A 24,489-nucleotide genomic window follows, 5' to 3' on the forward strand; every position below is an offset into this window, starting at 1 on the left:
CTGATATGTCTACACAATTTTAAAGAAGGATCTTGAAGGTTTTGTAATTTTTTAATTGTATTTGACAAGCAAATCACTCCCTGACTCACGTGCAATTTTTTTGTCAAATTCCATCCGTAATGGTCACTACATAGACAGATCCACCTAAAGGGATCACCTCTCATTGCCTCATTAGCAGAGCCTAACTCTGGGAACATCAAGAATAATTGACCCCGTGAACTCCCATTAGCAAAGTGCTTTAATGATGGAAACTAACCCCTTTTTTTCCTAAAAAAAACAAGTATTTTCATTCATAAATTGGATTTGAAAAAAAAACAACAACATCATTCTGTATATGAAAAAAAAACAACAACATCATTTAAAATGTAATAATTATATTATGTAAAAAACAATATCCACATACACAATGTGAACAATACATAAGAGTAAACAATATGGATTATGAGTATCATTGCTTTTGTGTGAAATGTTTAAAATTTTAAATTTTGATATCACATCAAAAGAATTGTGACTTACTCAAAAATAAAATAAAAATTATGGTTGTAGTAACAATCAAGACCATACTTTTAAACACAGATTTTAACTAAATAAAAAAATTTCATGTTTAAAAAAAAAAAAAAAAATAGAAAAAATAAAAATAGTGATGAAAATAATACTGTGACTAAAGTAAAATATAGTTTTTCTATAAAAATAAGAAGAAACGAAAATAAATCAATAGAAATAGTGATGGGAAACATATTATAAGATTACTTCTTTATTCCATACAGCATCATCACTTACATATTCCAACAAATCCTAGAAATTCCATTTACTCAAATTTAAAATTAATAAAAGTTGATGATAAAGTAATATATTTTCAAACATTTCAATTTCTTCCCTCTATTTAACCGGTCCTTGGATTTAGTGATGCCTGAGAACTTGCTCCGGTTACCGTTTTCTGGCTAAAAGTATTGGCACTCGACGATCTGGTCTTCTATATACCGTCCATCTGGCACGAAGAACGTGCAACTTACCAGCTAGCTTGTAATACTGTGTGCTGGTTAAATACTCAGGCTATCCAGGGCTTTAATGCGCCTGGTACACAACACGAGTAAACCCATACGACGGCTACCCTCCTGGGTTCCTATGCCCATTCTTACGGTGGAGATGAGACCTCCCAGATCGACGGTCGAAATCAATCGAGGTATGGGTGGTATGACTTAAGAGAATTTGCAAATTAAGTAACTCATATTAAACTGCAGGCGTTGGAGGTGTTTCAGGAAAAAAGGAATCATTTCTAAACGATACATACTCCAAAGTCAAGTAGCCAGCGACGGGTGGCAAAATTAGTTTATGTCATTGCCGTCAAAAATTCATTGAAAAGTGAGGGAAGCGTGGCTGTATGTTGTTGTTATTGCACTCAAGTATTCATAGAAAAGTGAAGAGTGGTTGTATTTTTAATTTTTAATAATGTTTGGTTTGCAATCAAGTATTTATAGAAAATTGAAAAGTAAGGAGTGGTTGTATTTTTAATTTTTAATAATGTCTGGTTTGCAATCAAGTATTTATAGAAAATTGAAAAGTAAGGAGTGGTTGTATTTTTAATTTTTAATAATGTCTAGTTTGCAATCAAGTATTTATAGAAAATTGAAAAGTAAAGAGTGGTTGTATTTTTAATTTTTAATAATGTCTAGTTTGCAATCAAATATTTATAGAAAATTGAAAAGTAATGGCAGATGAATTTCTTATTTTTATTTTTACATTGTACCCCTATTCAGTCAGATATATATTAAAAAATGAGACTAGTGATACTGAGATCCAGCTTGCAGTCATAGACTTTCTACACGTTTCTCTTTAGCCATCAAGCTCTGATTTATTGAAAACGAGGTGCATAGTAAACCCTCCGAACTTTGAACCATAATTGCTTTGAAAGGATGTTAAGGCGTGTAATAATCATTGGTAATAAGTATTGTGGGATGATATTTTTGGTAATTATTGGGATGACATTTTTTATTATATTTTACAGACTTGATGTTTACATTATATATATTAGGAATGGTAACTATATTAAAGTTAATTTAAATAAATTGGATTAGCTCATTCTATGTCAATTTTGGTAAAAGGAAAAGAATTCTAAGATATTAAGATATTTATACCATTATATATTTTAATTATTATATATATATATATATTAATTTTTAAAAATATTTAAATTTAATAAATTTTTATTTATAATAAGTATAAGATATTTATTATAATTTAAACGCTTATATATATTATTAAAATATTTATTAAAAAAGTTTAAAATTAAAATTTTACATGTATTATAATTTAATATATTATATATTATTATTTTTTATGTGTGGTTTATAAACATGCTAGGGTTGGAATTTCGAACTTAATCGCGAACTTCAACGAATATGTTCAGGTTCGACGGTTTTCGTTAGACGGGTTTGTTGATGGTTTTAGAGGATAACCAGGGGCCGCATACCGCATACCGCCTTTTAGCGATTGTTCCAGCCAAATTATTTTTTATAAACCATTGCTGGCTAGCGTTTTGGCACACATTGTCGGCTGAGCGTTTGTTTGTGCGGCTGTGCCATTTGTGGAGTTCAGTTTGCGACTTTGGGTTTGCAACTTTGCAGTTGCAGTTGCAGTCAGTTTACTGTTTGACAGTGTTTGAAGGTTTGAAGTTTGAAGACGTGCCTGAGGGCCGAGGCAGTGGGCAGTGTGCCGAGGCTTGCCGCGTGAGGACTGAGTCCTTGAGCAGTCGACGCAGAGTCCAGACCACCGACGCACCGCAGGCGGCGGCACCAGTGTCACAGTGTGCACGCAGTGACGGCGGACGCAGCACCTTCAAGTTCAGTGACCAGTCTAGTCTTCTCTGTTCAGAGTCCAGACTCCAGAGGTATTTACAATTTTAAGTTTTAACATTCACTCTCGAGTCTCACAGTCACTCCGAACTCGTCGTTTTTCTGCACATAAGTCTCGCGGGTTTTGCAGCTTTGCTATTTTTGGTTTTATTAGAGGGGTGCATGTCTGCTCACTCTGGTTGTCATCAGCCTGATTCCTTTGTGGTGGTATTTGGCTTGTTGATTGCGACTATTTTTTTGTCCAAGCAGAAGGTTCAAAACTTCAATCTCTGCAATTGCTTTGGTCTAGAGTCTAGACTCTAGCCTCCCTGGCCTGTCATAATCGCCTGTGCGCAGCCTCGCAGGCACTTGTGATTGGTGTGACGTGTCTATGACTCTACTTAATGTTACATTCTTTCTTTAAGTTTATACAGTGACATAACTCTGTTGTTGGCTTGTTGCTTGCTACCTTTTCGTGGTCCAAGCAGAAGGTTCAACTTCTACAATCGCTTTGGTCTAGCCTCGGCCCTCTTCGGCCTGTCATAAATTCATAATCACCTGTAGGCTGTAGTCTCAAGTTCTGGAACTTCATGGATTGCACTTCAGTGCTTAAAAGTTAACACTGAACAGTAACTCTGTATGCTTCTGTGACCTGTCTCAGCAATTTTCTTTCATTATCTATCCCGGAATCCGTGTTTTTGTAGCCTAAGATCCTCTGACTTGTACCTTAGTCAAACTTGAAACCTATATGGCTATATGTTAATGTAACTTGAGCACCCGAGGCCTAAATAGAGACGGTGGTAGATAATAACTTAACTTCCAGAGCTTGAATCCATTACCACCTATAGAAGAAGCAGACATGCGATGCCAAAACAGGTTGATGGTAATTATTGACCTCACCTCTGTAACTCTGTTCTGAATTCTGCATGAAAAGACATATAGCAACAGAATATTCCTGCATACTACCGTTCTAGCATCTCTGAAATGACAAAATACTGCCATCCAAAGGAGGGTTGGAACTTGGCACACAATGGCATATGGCCATTTGGCCCTGAAGTAGCGTCCAACATACATTAGAATTAATGGGATCCTATTGGACATTGCGAAGAAATAGTTTAATATAACTATTGGTTGAACTCATTCAGAAACCTTTGAAAGTTTTATATATCAAAGTTTAAACTAGTCCAACAGTCCAACTAGACCATCTATAGAAAGAAGCAGATAATGATGCCAAAACAAAGTGATAGTCGTCGGTTATATCACCTCAATTTCCCCCTAATTCTGCTCCTAAAAAGTACAGCCACAGAATGTTCTTGCAATTTACCTTTCTAGCATCTCCAAAATGGCAGAATACTGTCACCCAAAAAAGTCCAGATAACTATGATCTGCACATATCAACGATTCTACCCTAGGGCCTAATGTCATGTCCACACTATATTTGAAATTTTGAATTAATGAAATGCTCTTGGATATCACTGAGAAAGGGGTTAACAGTTATTTCTGCAACTCATCCAGAAACCTTGGAAAGTTCCATAACTTAGACCAGTCCACAATTGTGTATGCCTTTGAGAGTCCTATAGATGCAACTGTTTTCTGAATATCCTCAAGTAGAAATTAGAATTGCTCGCCAAAGGGGATGCTTGTAAGTTGTATCATTCCTCAGCATTCTAGATTATTTGTAAGTCAATAGTTCAACCTCTTGTCAAGCTTTGGATTTAAGGATGATCTTGATTAGGATGACAGGCTAAGTTGCTAACTTGCTGAAGAGTTTTTCCCATATTTTGAGTTTATTATTAGCTGAATTCTTCATATGTTTTCATGTAAAATACTGATATAATCATGGGCTAGTTCAACTGCCTTTGTACTTTTCATTAAATGATTTGCTTCAAGCAAGGCCCATTTAAATTTGTCTACGCGATGCTTGTAGGCTGTGAAACCCTGAAAACCAGTAGCTTGCCTACAATTTTCTGTTAATTAGGTTTTCTCCCAGGAAGTGCATGTCATGATGACTTCCAGATTAACATGTATTTTATGCACAACAGTCATATATTTATTAAATTATAAACTGAAAATCACAATTTATTATTTTTTCCCATAAACGAATCCTTAAGAGGAGCTGAGGAACACTTCTAGACATTCGTGAACGGTGTTCATGGCATCCATATTAAACCACTAGATAGTAAAAGATTAGAGTAAATCCAATCCAAGTGAAAAATAAGACAGGGGTACTTAAACTAACTTCCAATCCAAGTGGAAAATAAGACAGGGCAATACTTAAAACAGACTAAGCAATCCCCTGGGGCTTACAAAAATTATTCATAGGCAACTGAGTTACCTCATAAGCTTGATTGATGTTGTGAAATTGAGTCCCATAGTTATTTCCTTTTCAAACATTAGGATTATACTGCAACTCGATTATATCAACATCAGAGTTATAACGAAACGAAATTATATAAACATATGGGTTCGATATGATTTTCATGCAAAACAAATTATCGAACATGGATCATGATTCTTAAAACATTTCTATGCCCTGTGAATGGTTAGAAGATATTTTTCCCTAAAAACATGATTCACCATAAAACTTTGGATTTCATACTTCTGTCAGAAGTATACCATGCCATTTTGTTTTAATCATGGAATTACTGCTACTAAAAATATCTGAGGCTAAAATTTTGGGAAATTATTTCAAGCAGGTACTTCCATACTTGCAACAGAAGGCGACAGTAGGCTTTCTTGAAATCTTTCTCAGCAACCCCGAGGCTCAATCTCAGATCCTCATACTCCTCTTTCATCCCAGGGAAAGCAACATAGGTCATCATAGTTACATTTCTTATGCCTTCCTATTCTTCTTCTCTCCATTCTTTCTTCTTATGAATGAGTTACTGCTAGCATCAACCAGCCTTCCAAGTTTGACAGCCATGATATCTAACAAAATAACCCCGCTAACCTACAAACATAGTTGTAAGTCCAGATGCAAACCAATCTAATCCTCTAGATCCTTAGATGAGTGTAAGGAAACCCAACTACTAACCTTCAAAAAAATACAAAATAATTAGTAAGAATTGCAAAAAATACAAAATAATTAGTAAGAATTGATGCAGATATGGGTCTCAAAGAACATGAGGAAAATAACATGAGAGGACCTATAAGGTAAGAATGCATACGTTAAGAGAAGATAACCTATCACTCTTCCTACTACCAAGGTATCTATGGAACGAGCCATTACAGTAGAAGTGAAATCCAATTTTCTTCCTTCCCACCTTTGTTTCAAAAGAATTCAAAATTGAAGTCCATTCAAGTGATGTGATGAATGTAGTGCAAGTGTCTTATGGCATGTAAATTAATGGAATGAACTAACCTGACATGTTGCCTACCACATGTATGATAATGAGATGAATTTCTGCCACATATGAACCGAAATAGAGGACAACCACTATAATTTTGAGATCTACATTTACGCTTTACTTGGCCTCTTTCAAACGCTCTCATAAATACTAACTCTTAAATTTTATACTAACTCTTAAATTTTAGAGAAGGTTGATTAAGACTTGATTCTTGAGATTGTGTTGGCCAAGATTTTGAACAACATTGTCCCAAGAAATAGAAGATTCTTTGAGTGACCATTATCCTACAGTATTATGGCTAGCTAATGAGTAATGGACAAATATGAAAAGAGGATATGATTGTACTGTTTGTTGGACATGTACTTCCCCATAGGTCGATATCTACTTTGGTAATGTTGGTGGAAGCATGTTGGAAGTTGTTTTGAACCACATCACTGAGTGACCATTATCCTACAGTATTATGGCTAGCTAATGAGTAATGGACAAATATGAAAAGAGGATATGATTGTACTGTTTGTTGGACATGTACTTCCCCATAGGTCGATATCTACTTTGGTAATGTTGGTGGAAGCATGTTGGAAGTTGTTTTGAACCACATCAATATGAAGGCTCGAATTCCAGTTTGTGGAATGATCTCTCGCTATAATTAGGTGGTTATAAATGATGTATTGTTATACCAGTGGAGTCTATATGCCATAGCTTAGGTTGTTATAGTTTATTAATGTATATTATACATGTGTGAGTAGGAATGAAAGCAACGTTTTGGATTGGGAAACCTGCTCAACTTGGTGGGGAAAGGTGCCAAAATGAAGGCTTTCTGTGTGGGAAATACCTTCATCTAATGCCAAATTTGTTTGAGGAGATGAGAGGGTACATCAAGCAAGGATAAATTAAATACAAGGAAGATGTTATAGTGAGGTTGGACAATATTTTTAAAGGTGTCAATTCCATGTTTAGTGGAGAGAATATTGGTAAACCTGTCATTTATCTCAAGCCTCCGCAACCCAAATAAATTCTGCATGAAGGCATCACAATGAATTTTGGATGAATATGAGAGGGCATGTTTCTTGAAGAGGATCATATCTACAATGGAGTGTTTTTTCCTCAAACAAGTGAAATAAATTTTGATTGAGCATGAGAGGGTGTGTTTCTTGAAGTGATGGGAATGGTTAGAGGTTTTTACATATCTACAAGGGATATGTAGTCATATTGCTCTTCATGACACAAGCTATTTTCACTTTTTATAAATGATAACTATTTGTGGATTTTGAATTTTGGTTTTAAATATTTTTTTTGAAATTTTAGTTTTATTTATTAATTTTAATTTTTTATTATATTTATTTACACATTAATCTATATAATTTTATGTAAATATTTCAAATATATTTATTAATTTTAAATTTTATTATATTTATCTTAAATTAGACTATATATAATATTATTAATCTTATTTCAAATGTAATAAGTCCATAAGAAATTTCAACATTTTAGAAAAAAAAATAAGTCCATAAGAAATTTCAACATTTTAGAAAAAAAAAATTAATAGATATTTTATTTATGCGCAAATTTGATGCGTGGAAAACATGATGTAATCAGATTTGTTGTGAATTTTTCTAATCCTCGGTCATGCCCTGCTTGATGGTTAAAATGTCTGAATAGATGGAACGATAAATTATAGGTAGTGCACACTTTTCTCTTCTAAAAAACGCTCATTTTTTTCATTTGTCTTCTCTGAAATGGATGTATCACAAGAAGTCGTGTCATGAAGCTATAATGCTCCCTGCAATGTAGGTGGCCATCACTGTATATGGGGCTTCTAAGTCACAGAGTTATAAATAGAAATGGTGTTGTTTATTGAGGTGTCAATTTGTGTGGAGTTAAAAATTATCGGAATTTGGTTTATTGTTTTTTTCTTAAATTTATATTAAGAGAGTTTGAATTGTGTTTTTGGAAAATAAATTTAGCATTTTTAAAAAAATTTAATGTATTTAAAATTTTAAAATCTAACTATTATAATTTGCATTTCCCAAAATATCTGTTAAATTTTATCAAAATCATGCAAAAATTAAATTACAATATTAAAAAAATTGTAAAATTCAACTATGCTCCATTTATTAACTAAATATCAAATACATCTATTTCTTTTGTTTTGTTATCATACATTTTAGATTGAAATCTAATAATAATTTTTTTTTAATTATAATATTTTATTTTTATATTTTAAATATAAATAAATAAATAAATTAAAAAAATATTTTATTCTTATGTTTTTAGATATAAAAATAATTTTAACATTTTACACAAATTTAAAAACATTTAAATTATGAATTAATAATTTTTTATTTTTTTTTTCATTTCTAATAGAAATTTCAATGTAATTGACAAAAAAAATTATAAAAAAAAACCCGAAAGGTCCTCGCATCATACCACTACAATCCATAATAAAAAGAAATGTTGTGACTAGCAATTCACCTAAGGTCCCCGCATCTTACAGCTACAATCCATAATAATAAAAAATGTTGTGACTAGCTTGTGAATGTGTGGGTGGAGTCCAAAGTTTCCAAGATTAATCGAGAATATTGTAATTTTATTTTTTATTGCCTATTGTGTGTGCGTTTTGTAGTACCTCTTGAAGCAATTGGAATAAATAATGTCTGAATTTGAAGTTCAATGGTAACAGAAAAGCGTAGGGCCTAATTAGATTATGTTCACAAGTGGTCCGTCCCACCGCCCAAACATTAAATAATTGAATTTTCCAGGAGACACCCTGACTTTATCTGCGAGGAAGGAAGAAGGAACTTGCTAAGTAATTCTATGAAGGCAAGAAGAGGGACAAGTGACAGAGGAATCATTACTTTACAAATTTCCATTATATACCTACCAGCTGGCCCTCGCTAGCATCCTGTTTTGCAGACTAGATGTAAAACAATCCTTTAAATAATTAAATTTTTAAACTCTAGTTGTTGAGATGGGGAAATCTCCAACAACACCTTAGCCGTGTTTCTTTTCAAGGGAATACATTTAACAATAAAAAATAAATAAATCTACACCTTTCAATAAATAAATAAATAATAATAATCACTTTTTTCATAATTAGATTCGGTTCACTCTGCTCTTATCCACGCAATTTAAATGCAAGTCGTTGAAATGGGGAATTTTCCACGCACCCCTTACTTTTCATGGGACCCATTCACATGCAAGTTGCGGGGAGATCTGCGAGGAATAAGGAGCAACCCGCTGGCCGTCGCTGGCATCCGGCAAGAGGAATCATTACTTTACCATAAGAGGGACAAGTGGTAGAGGAATCATTACTTTACAAATTCCCATTGTGGGCCCACCCACTGGCCATCCTGTTTTGCAGTCTAGATGTAACCGCCGTGGACTGTGAAATAAGTTTAGGTTTTGACTGTGAAATACAGGAGCATCTTGGACAACCACATAGAGAGACAACTAATTAGTGTAACTTGCTTCTTTTTAACGCAGAAAACCTGTTATCACGAATTATTTTTCTTATTTTATTTTAAATTTATAAATAAAAATAAATAAAATAAGATACTGAATCGATAGCGTTTTTGGCTTTATTTATAATACTTTTAATTTAATTCATGATTAAGTTATAAAAGATTAGCTTATTTTTATTCTTATTGATTATTTCATAATTCATATTAAATTATTATTAATTAATATTATTGTTTTTTAAATTTAATGATATTTTTTAATTGTTATTTTTGAATATATTATATTATGATAATTAATTTTTATTAAAATTAATGTGGTTTATTGGATTTTAAGAAAGTAAAATATTAATTTTGATTTTCTAATATTTTATTTCTACGATAAAAAAGAAGAGGAAGAAATGTTCCTAAATTACCATAATTTTGATGACTTAACCAGTCAAGAAAGTTGGTAGGTGTTATGAGAATAATCCAACACTGGGTTTCACTTCAAAACTCATGATAATTGGTTTTTATCTTCCCACTGTTCATTTTTTGTTCATTTTTTATTAGGATTGGTTAAGACACATAATTCTAGTTAGTAAGAGTGGGGTTAATTGCCTCATTATAATATCTCAACTTCTTTTTCCCCTCTAGCTCCTTATCATCCCACAACTTATATTTAAAGTTGGAAGTAATAGTATTTTTAATATTATCCTTATTCTCCAAGATGATGTCCTCTTTTGCAAAATTTTAATTGTTTTTGACAAGCAAATCACTCCCTGACTCACGTGCAATTTTCTTGTCAAATTCCATCCTTAATGGTCACTACATAGACAGATCCACCTAAAAGGATCAACTCTCATTACTCCCATTAGCAAAGTGCTTTAATGATGGAAACTAACCCTTTTTTTTTCCTAGAAAAAAACAAGTATTTTCATTCATAAATTGGATTTGAACAAAAAACAACAACATCATTCTATATATGAAAAAAAACAACATCATCATTTAAAATGTAATAATTATATTATGTGAAAAACAATATCCACATATACAATGTGAACAATGCATAAGAGTAAACAATATAGATTATGAGTATCATTGTTTTTGTGTGAAATGTTTAAAATTTTAAATTTTGATATAACATCAAAAGAATTGTGACTTTACCTTTTGAATATGATTTTTGATTAAGATTAAATTTTTCTTTTATATAGCTTAGCTTTTCTCTGAGATAAAAAAATAAAATAAAAATTATGGTTGTAGTAACAATCAAGACCATATTTTTAAACATAGATTTTAACTATATAAAAAAATTTAATGTCTTTTTTCTTTAAAGAAATAAAAGTAAAGAAAATAAAGATAGTGGTGAAAATAATAGTATGACTAAAGTAAAATATCGTTTTTCTATAAAAATAAGAAGAAACCAACCAACATAAGTAAATAGAAATAGTGATTGGAATCATACTCTAAGATTACTTCTTTATTCTATACAACATCGTCACTTACATAGGGAGTTGTCTATAATGCGACTTTTTGAGATTCCGGTGACGGAATCCGGCGGAAGAAATTGAGATGAAATCATGATTTGTTGCAGTTAAAATGGTTTTTTAACTGCATATTCGGATTCAGCACCCTGAAAAACCCCTGGGACAGTTTCATTGTGCAGAAATTAGCTATCAAACTTGGATTCCAATAAATTACTGCCGGATTTTCACCGGAAAAAATCGCCGGAAAGGCTTTCAAAAAGTCGCGTTAAAGACTACTCCCTTACGTAGTCCAACAAATCCTAGAAATTCCATTTACTCAAATTTAAAATTAATATGATATATCATCCCAAAGTTGATGATAAAGTAATATATTTTCAAACATTTCAATTGCATTAAGGAACTCATATTAAACTGTAGGCGTTGGAGGTGTTTCAGGGAAAAAGAATCATTTTTAAACGATACATACTCCAAAGTCAAGTAGCCAGAGACGGGTGGCAAAATTAGTTTATGTCATTGCAGTCAAAAATTCATTGAAAAGTGAGAGAAGCGTGGCTGTATGTTGTTGTTATTATTGCGGTCAAGTATTCATAGAAAAGTGAGCAGTGGTTGTATTTTTAATTTTTAATAATGTCGAGTTTGTAATCAAGTATTCATAGAAAAGTGAGCAGTGGTTGTATTTTTAATTTTTAATAATGTCTAGTTTGCAATTAAGTATTTATAGAAAATTGAAAAGTAAGAAGCAGTTGTATTTTTTATTTTTAATAATGTCTAGTTTACAACCAATTATTTATAGAAAATTGAAAAGTAATGGCAAATGAATTTCTTATTTTTATTTGTACATTGTATCCCTATTCAATCAAATATTTATTGAAAAATGAGACTACTGATGCTGAGATCCAGCTTGCAGTCATAGACTTTCTACACGTCTCTCTTTAGCCATCAAGCTCTGATTTATTGAAAACGGACCCTCCGAAGTTTGAACCAGAATTGCTTTGCGACAAAAGGATGTTAGGGCCTGTAATAATCATTGGTAATAGGTATTATGGGATGTAATAATCATTGGTAATAGGTATTATGGGATGACATTTTTGGTAATCACTGGGATGACATTTTTTATTATATTTTACAGATATTTAATGTTTACATTATATATATTAGGAATGGTAACTATATTAAAGTTAATTTAGCTCATTCTAGGTCAATTCTGATAAGAGGAAAGAAATTCTATATCTTGATAGTTTAATTATATATATATATATTTAAAAATATTTAAATTTTATATATATATAAATATTTAAATTATATATATATATTTAAAAATATTTAAATTTAATAAATTTTTATTTATAATAAGTATAAGATATTTATTATAATTTAAACACATATATTATTAAAATATTTATCTAAAAAGTTAAAATTAAAATTTTATATGTATTATAATTTAATATATTATATATTATTATTTTTTATGTGTGGTTTACAAACATGTTAGGGTTGGAATTTCAAAATGGACTCACCATTTAAATTTCACAGTTTTCACACCTTCGTGATCTATCTTCACAATTTTAAAGAAGGAACTTGAAGGTTTTGCAAAATTTTAATTGTATTTGACAAGAAAATCACTCCTTGACTCACGTGCAATTTTCTTGTCAAATTCCATCCTTAATGGTCACTACATAGATAGATCCACGTAAATGGATCACCTCTCATTGCCTCATTAGCAGAGCCTAACCCTAGGAACATCAAGAATAATTGACCCCGTGAACTCCCATTAGCAAAGTGCTTTAACCATGGAAACTAACCCTTTTTTCCTAGAAAAACTGAAGTATTTTCATTCATAAATTGGATTTGAAAAAAAAACAACATCATTCTGTATATGCACGTATAGTGCATTCCTTGGGATTTTCTTCAATCCCACATGAGGTTAGTATGTTCAATCAATCAAACAAAAAGCCAACCCACATAACTAAAAAAGGCAGGCATGCCTCACAATGAAAAAACCCCAAAGGGGCCATAAAAAATATAGTCCAAAATGACTTCAAAGGGGCCATAAAAAATATCACCCAAAACTATTAAGGCCCCAACTAAACAAACATAAAGGCCTCCATGAATCACCCAATAAAAACCCACAACACAATCACTTCGGTGGGAAATAGTACAAAAGATCAGTGAACCCAAAACTATTAAGGCCCCAACTAAACAAACATAAAGGCCTCCATGAATCACCCAATAAAAACCCACAACACAATCACTTCGGTGGGAAATAGTACAAAAGATCAGTGAACTACCCCAACAGAACAAGTATAAAGACCTCCATGTAAAAAGTCACCCAATAAAACCCCACAACACAATCACTTAGGTAGGAAATAGTACAGAAGATCAATGAACGATCATGGTAACAGAGGACCAACATATAAAGAGGCACAAAACAAAGACATTTGCGACAAGAAACAACTACAATCGAGCCCACTCTCTCAACTCCCCACATGCACCCCCAAAAAATGACGCAACCTAAAGCAACACCATCCAACCCAAGTATTGGATGCAAATAAAGAATCACGAGAACTACCAAAGCCCACACAAAAAAAAAAAAAAAAAAAAAATCTAAAAAGACCAATCAACAAAAAAAATTGTCAAACTATAGCAAAGCTTTCCAAAAACCCTCTATCTAATTTTTATCATTCAATTAAACTAACCCTTAAAATTACATATTATATAATTCTTACCATTTTTAAATAAAAAAATTAATATTAAATATATCCCAATCCAATGCACTTCAACATATTACAAGTTTGGTATGCATTTAATGCTGAATTAATTTCCAACACAAAATAATACAAATATGTTTTAATTTAAATTAAATAACATTAATACAAATATATTTTAATTTAAATTAAATAACATGAAATTTGATGAAGGATATAATATATATGAAATATTTTATAAAATATAAAGCTATTAAATTAACCCTTAAAATTAAGCATCATATAATTATTAAATTAAAAAATTAATATGGTATGCATTTAATGCTGAATTAATTTCCAACACAAAAATAATACAAATATGTTTTAATTTAAATTAAATAACATTACAAATATGTTTTAATTTAAATTAAATAACATTAGTACAAATATATTTTAATTTAAATTAAATAACATGAAATTTGATGAAGGATATATTATATATGAAATATTTTATAAAATATAAAGCTATTAAATTAACCCTTAAAATTACGCATCATATAATTATTAAATTAAAAAATTAATATTAAATATATCCCAATCAAATGGACTTCAACATATTACAAGTTTGGTATGAATTTAAAGCTGAATTAATTTCCAACGCAAATACGTTTTAATTTAAATTAAATAACTTGAAATTTTATGAAGAATATAATATATATGGAATATTTTATAAAATATAAAGCTTGTGTACAGTTGTGGAGAATGTTGATGTGGATGTATTTGGATTTGGAGTTGAGTCGGTCAGTGGGAATGCCAATGTGTCTGGATTTGGACTTGAGCAGGTCAGCGGGGAATGCGTTTCCGGGAAGTTTACGGTGACCGAAAGATATGGCCACGTATAAATCACTGTTTCTTATGTCCTGAATTTCGGATTCCTTGAATTAACAATTGGATTTCTAATAAAGGCCGTGAAGAGTACTTCATTTGATTTCATGATCAATGATCCAGAAATATTGGGTATTTCTCTTAACCATTTTCGCTTTGTTTTTGGAGGTTTGGAACAACCTTCCAAGGTATTTCACGAAGGGTATCTGCGTTGAGTTCAGAGAGTCTAGCTAGGGTGGGGCGCACACTGTTTCTGGGTTCCAGAGAATTGCAGATCTAGAACTCAATATCAGCCATTTGAGAGCTGCGTTGATTTCAGAGAGTCTAGCTAGGGTGGGGCGCACACTGTTTCTGGGTTGCAGAGAATTGCAGATCTAGAACTCAATATGAACCATTTGGGAGCTGCAACTCTGGGAGAGCATGTCTATGCAGTGGCTAGGCCTATGGTCTGTCTAGAATCCAGGTTAGTTTTCAGAATTTTCGGAATCATATAAAAGTTATATTATGTTATAACAAGATAGTCCTTGAAGCCCAAGAAAAACACCCGTCACGGGAGAGATGTGAGCAGAAAGAGTGGTAAAATAAGTGCTATGATATTTTACATTCTCTTCAGCATTTGGTTTAGCTAAAGCTTGGTTAACTGGCACAATCTGTTATCATAATCACATAAAACCGTTAAACAATTTCGTACCTATTTTATTCGCGGACATTAGATGGCCTCAACTAAGACAGGAAAGCCCTACGAATTTATAATAACAGAGGTGTTGAAAGACACAATTTTTTCAATTAGTTTTGCAAACGACTATATGATCCCTCCAAACAACCAAGCTGGAAAGAAATTTTGATTATACAAGTTCTTAGACCATTGGACTGGTGATGTTTCAGAGTTTTAAATGGATTTTTAAATTAAAATAAAAATCTAGATATTTTTTTTCATTTTTATTTGTGGCTGAAGACTGTTGAGATCAATGAAAATGTCTAGAAAATTGAACCCATCAGATTTTTGGGATTTCTGAAGTTTGAGATCAATAAAAATGTCTAGAGAATTGAACCCATTAGATTTTTGGGATTTCTGAAGTTTCAGAGTATGATTTTCTGAACCCATGACTTTTCGGATTCCTGAGATTTCAGAGTATGACTTTTCTGATTCATAAGGTTTCAAAGTTTTTAATATAAAGCTTTTTCAAATTAATATAAAAATCCAGATAATTTTTTGTATTTGAGGTTGAAATACCGTTAAAATGCGTGAGAATGTCGAAATTACTGAGGGTGTAGAGAAAGTTAAACCCATAAACTCTTGGACTGGTAATGTTTCAGAGTTTTAAAAGTTTAGCTTTTCAAATTTTGCACGAAAATCAAGATATTTTTATTCCCATGCGGTTGAAGGACTCTGAGATCGGCGAGAGTGGACCAATTGATCTAACCTTATAATTATGTAATATAGAAATTTACAGTTTGTATCACTTCTCAATTTTGACTCTATAATTTGGGTTGTTTCACAACTTTTTTACAACTCAGATGGTTTCAAAATTCAAAATCTTTTTAGGATATTGTCATAATAAAACCCTACTCGATCATGAAATTTCAACTAATTTTTTTATCAAATTTCTGAACCAATGCATATCCCTTTATTACAAGATGATTAGGTTATTCAATCGGTGCTTGGATCCCTTTATTACAGGATTAGGTTATTCTAATATTATTCCGCCCTCTAAGACCAAAAAGAAATGGGTTTAATATATACTGGTGTTGCAAATTGGGTGAGTTTCATGACAATGTTTCTTTAAAATTTTTGAAAAAGAAAATCAAATGCTGAATATTTGCTTCCAAACGTTTGATTTAAACGAACTTTTACTTTTCCTATTACCAGTTTTAGAATTCAAAAAAATTATACAAAGCCCTGTCGCCTGTGAATTTCTGTAAAGCTTTTATAATCCGGAGAGTCTAAAAATCAATGGTTGGGCAAGGCAAATCAAATCAAGGGCTGGGCTACGCAATTTTTGCAGTGTTTACGCTATATCTATAGTCACAATTCAGTTTTTTTGAAAAAAAAAAAATTATTATGGAAAAGAAAGTAAATATATGAATAAGAGTAAATTTCAATCACTATACATGTGTTGGTAGTGTTCAGACTAGTCATTATCTGTCTGCTGACACAAATCTACTTAGACTTAAAATGTGATAACATCTTTGTTAATGGTAACCATGGTGAGGTCAAAATTTGGTATGGGATGTTATTGGTATTCATTGCAGAGAAAGCATGCAAAGCACCAAAAAGAGAGAACTCTCTTTCATCCAGGCTTGAAAAATCAAATTCTCCACCTAATAGCTCAGAGTTATTAAAATATTTGAGAGAATAACACTTTTTCAAATATGAAAATATTAAATTAACTTTTATTTTCATTTAATTCGAGTAATGTCAAACATAGTAATGTGAAACTCTTGTCACACTTTCTTTAATATTAATTATGATATTTTTAATTGATTTTAAATTTTAAAACTTCTTAAAGTTCAAAAACAATGTGAACCATACATAATAATGCATTATAGACTGTAAATAATATGGATTTTGAGTATCATTGTTTTTATATGATATGTGTAAGATTTTAGATTTTGATATAACATTAAAAGAATTATCATTTTATCTTTTCAACATGATTTTTGAGTAAGATAAATATATTTTTTATTTATTTAGCTTTTATCTGAAATAAAAGAAAATAGAAATTGTGGTTGGAGTGATACCAATAAAAACAATATTTTCAAACACAAATTTTAACTAGATAAATATTTTCCCGACATTTTTCTCAAAAAATAAAAGTTAAAAAATAAAGATAATGATTAGAATAATCCCATAGCCTGATTATGTAAAATATCATTTTCCTGTGAACAAAAATAAAATAAAATAAAAATAAATTAATAAAAATAAAAGTAAATTAATAAATATAATGATTAGAATATAAAATAAAAGTAAGTTAATAGAAATAAAAAAAAAGTTAAATTAATAAAAATAAAAATGAATTAATAAAAATAATAATCAGAATATAAAATAAAAGTAAATTAATAGAAATAAAAAAAAATTAATAAACATAATAGTTTGGAATAATAGCATAGTGTAACTAAGATTACTACTTTATTATTATTATTCCATATAATATATCACTTATGTACTGGAGCAAATCTTAAATATTACCTTTACTCAAATTTAAAATTAATATGGTCAATAAATCATTGAAAAGTTGATAACAAAGTAATATGTTTGAAAACATTTCAATTTCTTTTGTTAATGCAAATTAAAAAGGGCATATTAAACTGTGTGGGTGTTGGTGTTGTGGCAGGAAAAAGGAATCTTTTTAAAGGATACATATTCCAAAGTCAAGCATCGAGCGGCCGGTGGCAACGGAATATTATTGCAGTCAAATATTCATAAAAAAGTGAGGGACGGGTGGCTTTATGTTATGCTCCTAATAATAATATACAGGTTGCAATCAAGTATTCATAGAAAATTGAGGTCTTCGCAGATCGAATCTTTCCTTTACTCGACAAATTCCCACTGTGTGCCCACCAGCTGGCCGGCGCTGGCATCCTGTTTTGCAGACTAGATGTAAGTGCTGTGGACTGTGAAATAGGTTTAAATTTTGCTGGGAAGGGCCAAAATACTTTCCTTCACTTAATCCATCCATCTCTGCTTCACTTCTGCCTGTATCTCTGTTTCAATGGCAAACCTGCAAACATCCACGGTTCATCCCACCGAAGACACCCCCTCCACATCCGGTGGCTACTACTACGAGGTGTTTATCAGCCACCGTGGCCCGGACCTTAAAGACACCTTTGCCAGCCACGCTTACCATCGCCTTCTTTCTCATGGAGTGCGACCGTTTTTCGACAGGGAAGAATTGCGGAAGGGAGAGTCTTTATCTCCTCAGATTAAAGCCGCCATCAGAACCGCCGCTGCTCATATTGCCATCTTCTCTCCTGGATATGCCGATTCGAAGTGGTGTCTTGATGAACTTTCTCTTATATGCAAGTCTGGGGCTACTATAATCCCAGTCTTTCATAATGTGGAACCTTGTGAGCTTAGATGGACTAAGGGTGCTGAAGCCCTAACTGTGCATGAGCAGAAGGGAAGATATGCTGAAGCCCTAGCTGTGCATGAGCAGAAGGGAAGATACGAGCCCGAAAGGCTTGAAGATTGGAGAAAAGCTCTCAAAGACGTCTCGGAGATAAGCGGTTTTGAACTCAAAACCTACAATGGGTTGGAACTTGAACTCTTAGCCCTCTCTGTTCATATTATTAATCTAACTGGTATTGATATACATCTAATGTTTTTTTGGCTGTATTTTGAATTTACAGTGACGAGGGGAAGCTGTTGGATGATCTCGTGAAATGCGTCCTTAAAAAACTCAGACCAACAGGTTTGACTGTGGCAACATATCCAACAGGTCTTGAAGAGAAATTAACAGACTTTGAAAAGATCCTGTCATTGCAAGAGGGGCAGAGTGCAAAAGTAAAGGTGATGGGAATTGTGGGCATGGGTGGAATAGGCAAGACAACAGTAGCTAAAGAACTCTTCAATAAGAAGAGCTGCAATTTTGGTGAGTCCTGCTTCTTATTTGATGTTAGGGAGAATGCAAGTAGAGGGTCTTTAAATTCCTTGCAAGCCAAACTAATAAAAGACTTAGTTCGTAGAGATGTGCAGATAAATCACATTGATGAAGGCACAAAGGCGCTCAAAACCTATCTCAAAACTTCTCCCCACGCTCTAGTAGTTTTAGATGACGTAGATCATGCAGATCAGTTGAATGCTTTTAGGCCATTAAAGGACGTCCTTCGTTCGGATAGCCTAATTTTGGTTACATCTCGTTACAAGGATGTCCTCACAAGCTCAGGATTAGTAGGATCGTCATTAGTAGAATCGTCAATCTATAGAATGACTGGTCTCAATGAACAACACTCTCAAGAGCTCTTTTGCTCTTATGCCTTTTGCAATCCTCATTCGCCTTCAGAATTCAAAGATCTGGTAGATGAATTTTGTAGGGCCTGTGATGGATTGCCCTTGTCTTTGAAAGTCTTTGGCAGTTTTCTGTGTGGAGGGAGGGACAAATCTTATTGGGAAGGGCTACTGAATAAACTTAGCCAAATAAAACTTCCGAACGAGGTTCAGCAAACGCTCAAACTCAGTTACGATGCATTGGAGGAAGAGGAAAAGCAAATATTCTTAGAGATTGCCTGCTATTTCATTGGGGAAGACAGGGATATGGCAATAAGAATATGGGATGGATCAGGCTGGAACGGTCAGTCGGGCCTTGAAAATCTCCAGGACAGGTGCCTCGTTGACGTTGACACAGAAAATAATACCATAAAAATGCACGATCATCTTAGAGACCTGGGAAGACAAATTGTGGATCAGCAGAAGTCATGTGGAGTAATCCCATATCGTGAATGGCGTGTGACGAAGGACATTCCTGAGTTGTGGCGGCAATATTCTGTAAGTGCTTGAATTATTCATACAGCTTTATGGTTTCTTTATTCAGCAAAAGCAGAAAAGAGGAATCTTGTTGCTCTGTTTAATTTGTTTGTTGCTTGTTTTTAACGAATGAACAGGTAATAACTGAGGTGCGCGGAATTAGGACGGTTCATCGCCTCAATGCGTACCCAGGACTTTCAGCAGAAGGGTCGTCATGGTTGAAAAGTTGGTGTGAAGAGGTGTTCGGAAACTGCTTGAGGAAGTTGATCGATCCTTCACCGTATCGTTTCAGTAAGTTACAACTTGTTGCAACTGAAGGTGATTATTTAAAAAGCATATTGAATAGGGTTAAGTCGCCAGATTTGATATGGCTACGCTGGAGTGACTGTCCGGACAGCTGCCTGCCTCCCTGGCTTCTGAATCTGATGAAGAATGTAAGGGTCTTAGAAGTGAGCGGAAAGAAATTGGGTACACTATGGCGAACATCTCAGGTGAAAGTTAACGCTGATTCCTTCGTTTGCATGTCTATTATTCTTATTATTTGCCGCTCTATTTAATGAGATGAAAATATCTTATATTTCACTATTGCGTTGCAGGCACCTCTAGAGTTGCGGGAATTGACTATTCATTCTTCTCGTTCTCTTTTCAAGTTTCCAAAGTCCATTGGTCAGCTGAAGCACATAGAAAAGATTGTGGTTTACTCAGGTGTCGAATTGTTACCAGAAGAATTTTGTGATTTGCACTCCCTGAAATACCTCGATATGTCTGGTTCCGAACGCTTGAAAATGCTTCCAGATTCCTTTGGTTGCTTAACAAATCTCGTGCACCTTGATCTCAGTTCTTCCTCGAGTTTGCAAATGCTTCCAAATTCCTTCGGCAATTTAATTCGCCTCAAATATCTGAATCTCAACAGGTGCTCAGAGTTGACCATATCCAATGAAACATTTGCAAATGTCCGTTCTCTTGAAGAATTACATCTGCGGGGTACAAATTTACAAAAATTGCCTGAGGATATCAGAAACCTCAGGAATCTGGAAGTACTTACTGTGGGAAGCCATTCCTTGAAAGAACTGCCATGTTCGCTGGGTCACCTGAGCAGATTGAAGCACATGGAGCTCGTCTATTGCAGAGAACTGAAATCTTTGCCCGATTCGTTGGGACTGCTGACTCAGCTGTCAGAGTTGAAGATAGAGGAATGTGGAATAGAGTCCTTACCGGCAGAAATGGAGAAATTGAGCAACCTGGTAAAGTTAACAGTAAAATCCTGTCCGATACGCGAGCTGCCATTGAAAAGCGGGGTGGAAGGAGCACTGTCCCGACTGGAATACTTAGAGCTGGAGAGAACAGAAATATCGAAGATATGTTTGGTTGAGGGTGTTTGTCCCAGCCTTAAATTTCTCAATATCTTATATTGCAATGATCTGGTGGAGGTTGGAGCACTGCCACCAACACTCATAAAACTGTTGGTGCTTGGTTGTAATAAGTTGAGGAAAATAGAAGGGCTTTATAATCTTACGAACCTTCAAGAACTAGACATCACCTGGTGTAAAGAGTTGGAGGAGCTGCCGTGTCTTGAAAGGTTAATATCTTTGAAGACGATCCGGGTGTATGGCTGTCATAAGGTGAGGAAAATGGAAGGGCTTCATAATCTTACAAACCTTCAAGAACTAGAGATCTGGGGGTGTAAAGAGTTGGAGGAGCTGCCGTGTCTTGAAAGGTTAATATCTTTGAAGAAGATCACTCTGTATGATTGTGATAAGGTGAGGAAAATGGAAGGGCTTCATAATCTTACAAACCTTCAAGAACTACACCTCACGGGGTGTAAAGAGTTGGAGGAGCTGCCGTGTCTTGAAAGGTTAATATCTTTGAAGAACATCTATCTGAAGGGTTGTGATAAGGTGAGGAAAATGGAAGGGCTTCATAATCTTACAAACCTTCAAACACTAGAGATCCGGAGGTGTAAAGAGTTGGAGGAGCTGCCTTGTCGTCTTGAAAGGTTAATATCTTTGAAGAAGATCACTTTGTATGATTGTGATAAGGTGAGGAAAATGGAAGGGCTTCATAATCTTACAAACCTTCAAGAACTACACCTCACGGGGTGTAAAGAGTTGGAGGAGCTGCCGTGTCTTGAAAGGTTAATATCTTTGAAGAACATCTATCTGAAGGGTTGTGATAAGGTGAGGAAAATGAAAGGGCTTCATAATCTTACAAACCTTCAAGAACTATACATCGGGGATTGTAAAGAGTTGGAGGAGCTGCCGTGTCTTGAAAGGTTAATATCTTTGAAGATGATCACTTTGTATGATTGTGATAAGGTGAGGAAAATAGAAGGGCTTCATAATCTTACAAACCTTCAAGAACTATACATCGGGGATTGTAAAGAGTTGGAGGAGCTGCCGTGTCTTGAAAGGTTAATATCTTTGAAGAAGATCACTTTGAATAACTGTCATAAGGTGAGGAAAATGGAAGGGCTTCATAATCTTACAAACCTTCGAGAACTATGGATCTGGGGGTGTGAAGAGTTGGAGGAGCTGCCGTGTGTTGAAAGGTTAATATCTTTAAAGAAGATCAAGGTTGATAGGTGTCGTAAGTTAAAAAGAATAGAGGGCCTGGGGCAGCTGACACAGCTTCAAGAACTACACATCAACGAGTGTGAAGAGTTGGAGGAGCTGCCGTGTCTTGAAAGGTTAATATCTTTGAAGACGATTTACATTAATGACTGTCGTAAGTTAGAAAGAATAGAGGGCCTGGGGCAGCTGACACAGCTTGAACAGTGTTCGGTGGTTGTATATATAGACGGACAACGACAGAGAGAGCAGCAGCTGGATTGACGTACACCGTGGCTTCAACAGGTGGCGTGAAGTACACGGTGGCTTTATGCGATGTTATTGGTGATGAGGGTTGGAAATGTGCAATCTGTGTTGAAGTCTAACTTGTAATTATTGAAAAGCTTTATCTACGGGTGTAAAGAGTTGGAGCTGCCGTGTCTTGAAACGTTTAATATCTTTGAAGAATAGAGGGCCTGGGGCAGCTGACACAGCTTGAAGAGTGTAGCGTGGTTGTATATATAGAGGGACAACCACAGAGACAGCAGCAGCTGGATTGACGTACACCGTGGCTTTATGCGATGCACCAGCACCAGAAGAGTGTAGCGTGGTTGTATATATAGAGGGACAACCACAGAGACAGCAGCAGCTGGATTGACGTACACCGTGGCTTTATGCGATGCACCAGCACCAGAAGTTATTGGTGATGAGGGCTGGAAATGTGCAATCTGTGTGTTGAAGTCTCGATACAGCTAATTATTGTAACTTGTAATTATTGAAAAGCTTTATCACGAATTATTTTTCTTATTTATTTTTTATTTTAAATTTTAAAAAATAATAAATAAAATAATAAATAATAAACAGTAGATTGAATGGTATCTTAAATGTCGTATTCTTTTCTGCTTCATTCATCATACTTTCAAATTAATTTATGAAAAAATGTTAAATTATAAAATATTATCTTATTTTTATTTTTATAAATGATTTCATAATTCACATTAAATTTATTATTAATTATTATTGTTATTTTTTAAAATTCAATAATATATTTGATTTATTATTATTATTATTTTAATATATTATATTATGAAAAAATATTAAGTTAATTTATAATTTTTTATTATTATTTTTATTTCCGTATATAATTTAATAATTTACATTAAATTTATTATTAATTAATATTATTATTTTTTAAATTTAATACTATATTTTATTTCTTATTAAAATTTATGTTTTTATTTTTAAATATATTAGATGAAGATGATTAACTTCTACAAATACCAATGTGGTATGTTGGATCTTAAGAAAGTAAGAAATTAATTCATAATTTTTAATATTTTATTTTTATAATAAAAACAAAGGGGAATAAACGTTTTTAAATCACAATAGTTTTGTTTAATAAGTCAAGAAGGTTGGTAGTGTGACAAATGTTTTGGAAATGACAACCTTGTAATCCAAGATAATGTGCTTTTCATCTTTAACCCTTTTAGTATAAAAAATTCGACAAATTATTTCATCCCAAAGGTGTTATGGGAATAGACCAACACTTGGTTTCACTTCGAAGCTCATAAGAATTGATTCTTATCTTCGCAATGTTCATTTTCTTATTAGGATTGGTAAAAACAAACATAATTCTAGTTAGTAAGAGTGGGGTTCATTAACTCTTTATAATATCTCAACTTCTCTTTCCCCTTTAACTCCTCATCATCCCACAACTTATCCTTAAATTTGGAAGTAATAGTATTTTTAATATTATCCTTATTCTCCAAGATGATGTCCTCCTTTATCCGACAATGGTTGAGCCAAACCTG

General features: G+C 33.2%; 1 protein-coding gene across 2 annotated transcripts; it reads left to right on the forward strand.

Annotated features, from left to right (window-relative positions):
* Positions 1-2,750: 2,750 nt before the first annotated feature.
* On the forward strand, positions 2,751-23,465 carry LOC149231766 (uncharacterized). Of its 2 annotated transcripts, XM_089379278.1 has the most exons (6): positions 14,619-14,800; positions 14,890-15,131; positions 18,004-18,920; positions 19,019-20,153; positions 20,270-20,623; positions 20,729-23,465. In XM_089379278.1, exons 3-6 carry the CDS (start codon positions 18,382-18,384, stop codon positions 22,961-22,963), a joined length of 4,263 nt encoding a protein of 1,420 aa, XP_089235404.1. In that variant the 5' UTR covers positions 14,619-14,800; positions 14,890-15,131; positions 18,004-18,381; the 3' UTR covers positions 22,964-23,465. The 2 variants fall into 2 exon arrangements, with proteins under 2 accessions (XP_089235405.1, XP_089235404.1); XM_089379279.1 differs by lacking the exons at positions 14,619-14,800; positions 14,890-15,131 and adding an exon at positions 2,751-2,887.
* The last annotated feature ends 1,024 nt before the right edge of the window (positions 23,466-24,489 follow it).

Source organism: Pinus tabuliformis, chromosome J, assembly GCF_031772625.1.
Source record: "Pinus tabuliformis cultivar Carrire ecotype Pingquan chromosome J, CPIR1, whole genome shotgun sequence".
Lineage (NCBI taxonomy): Eukaryota > Viridiplantae > Streptophyta > Pinopsida > Pinales > Pinaceae > Pinus > Pinus tabuliformis.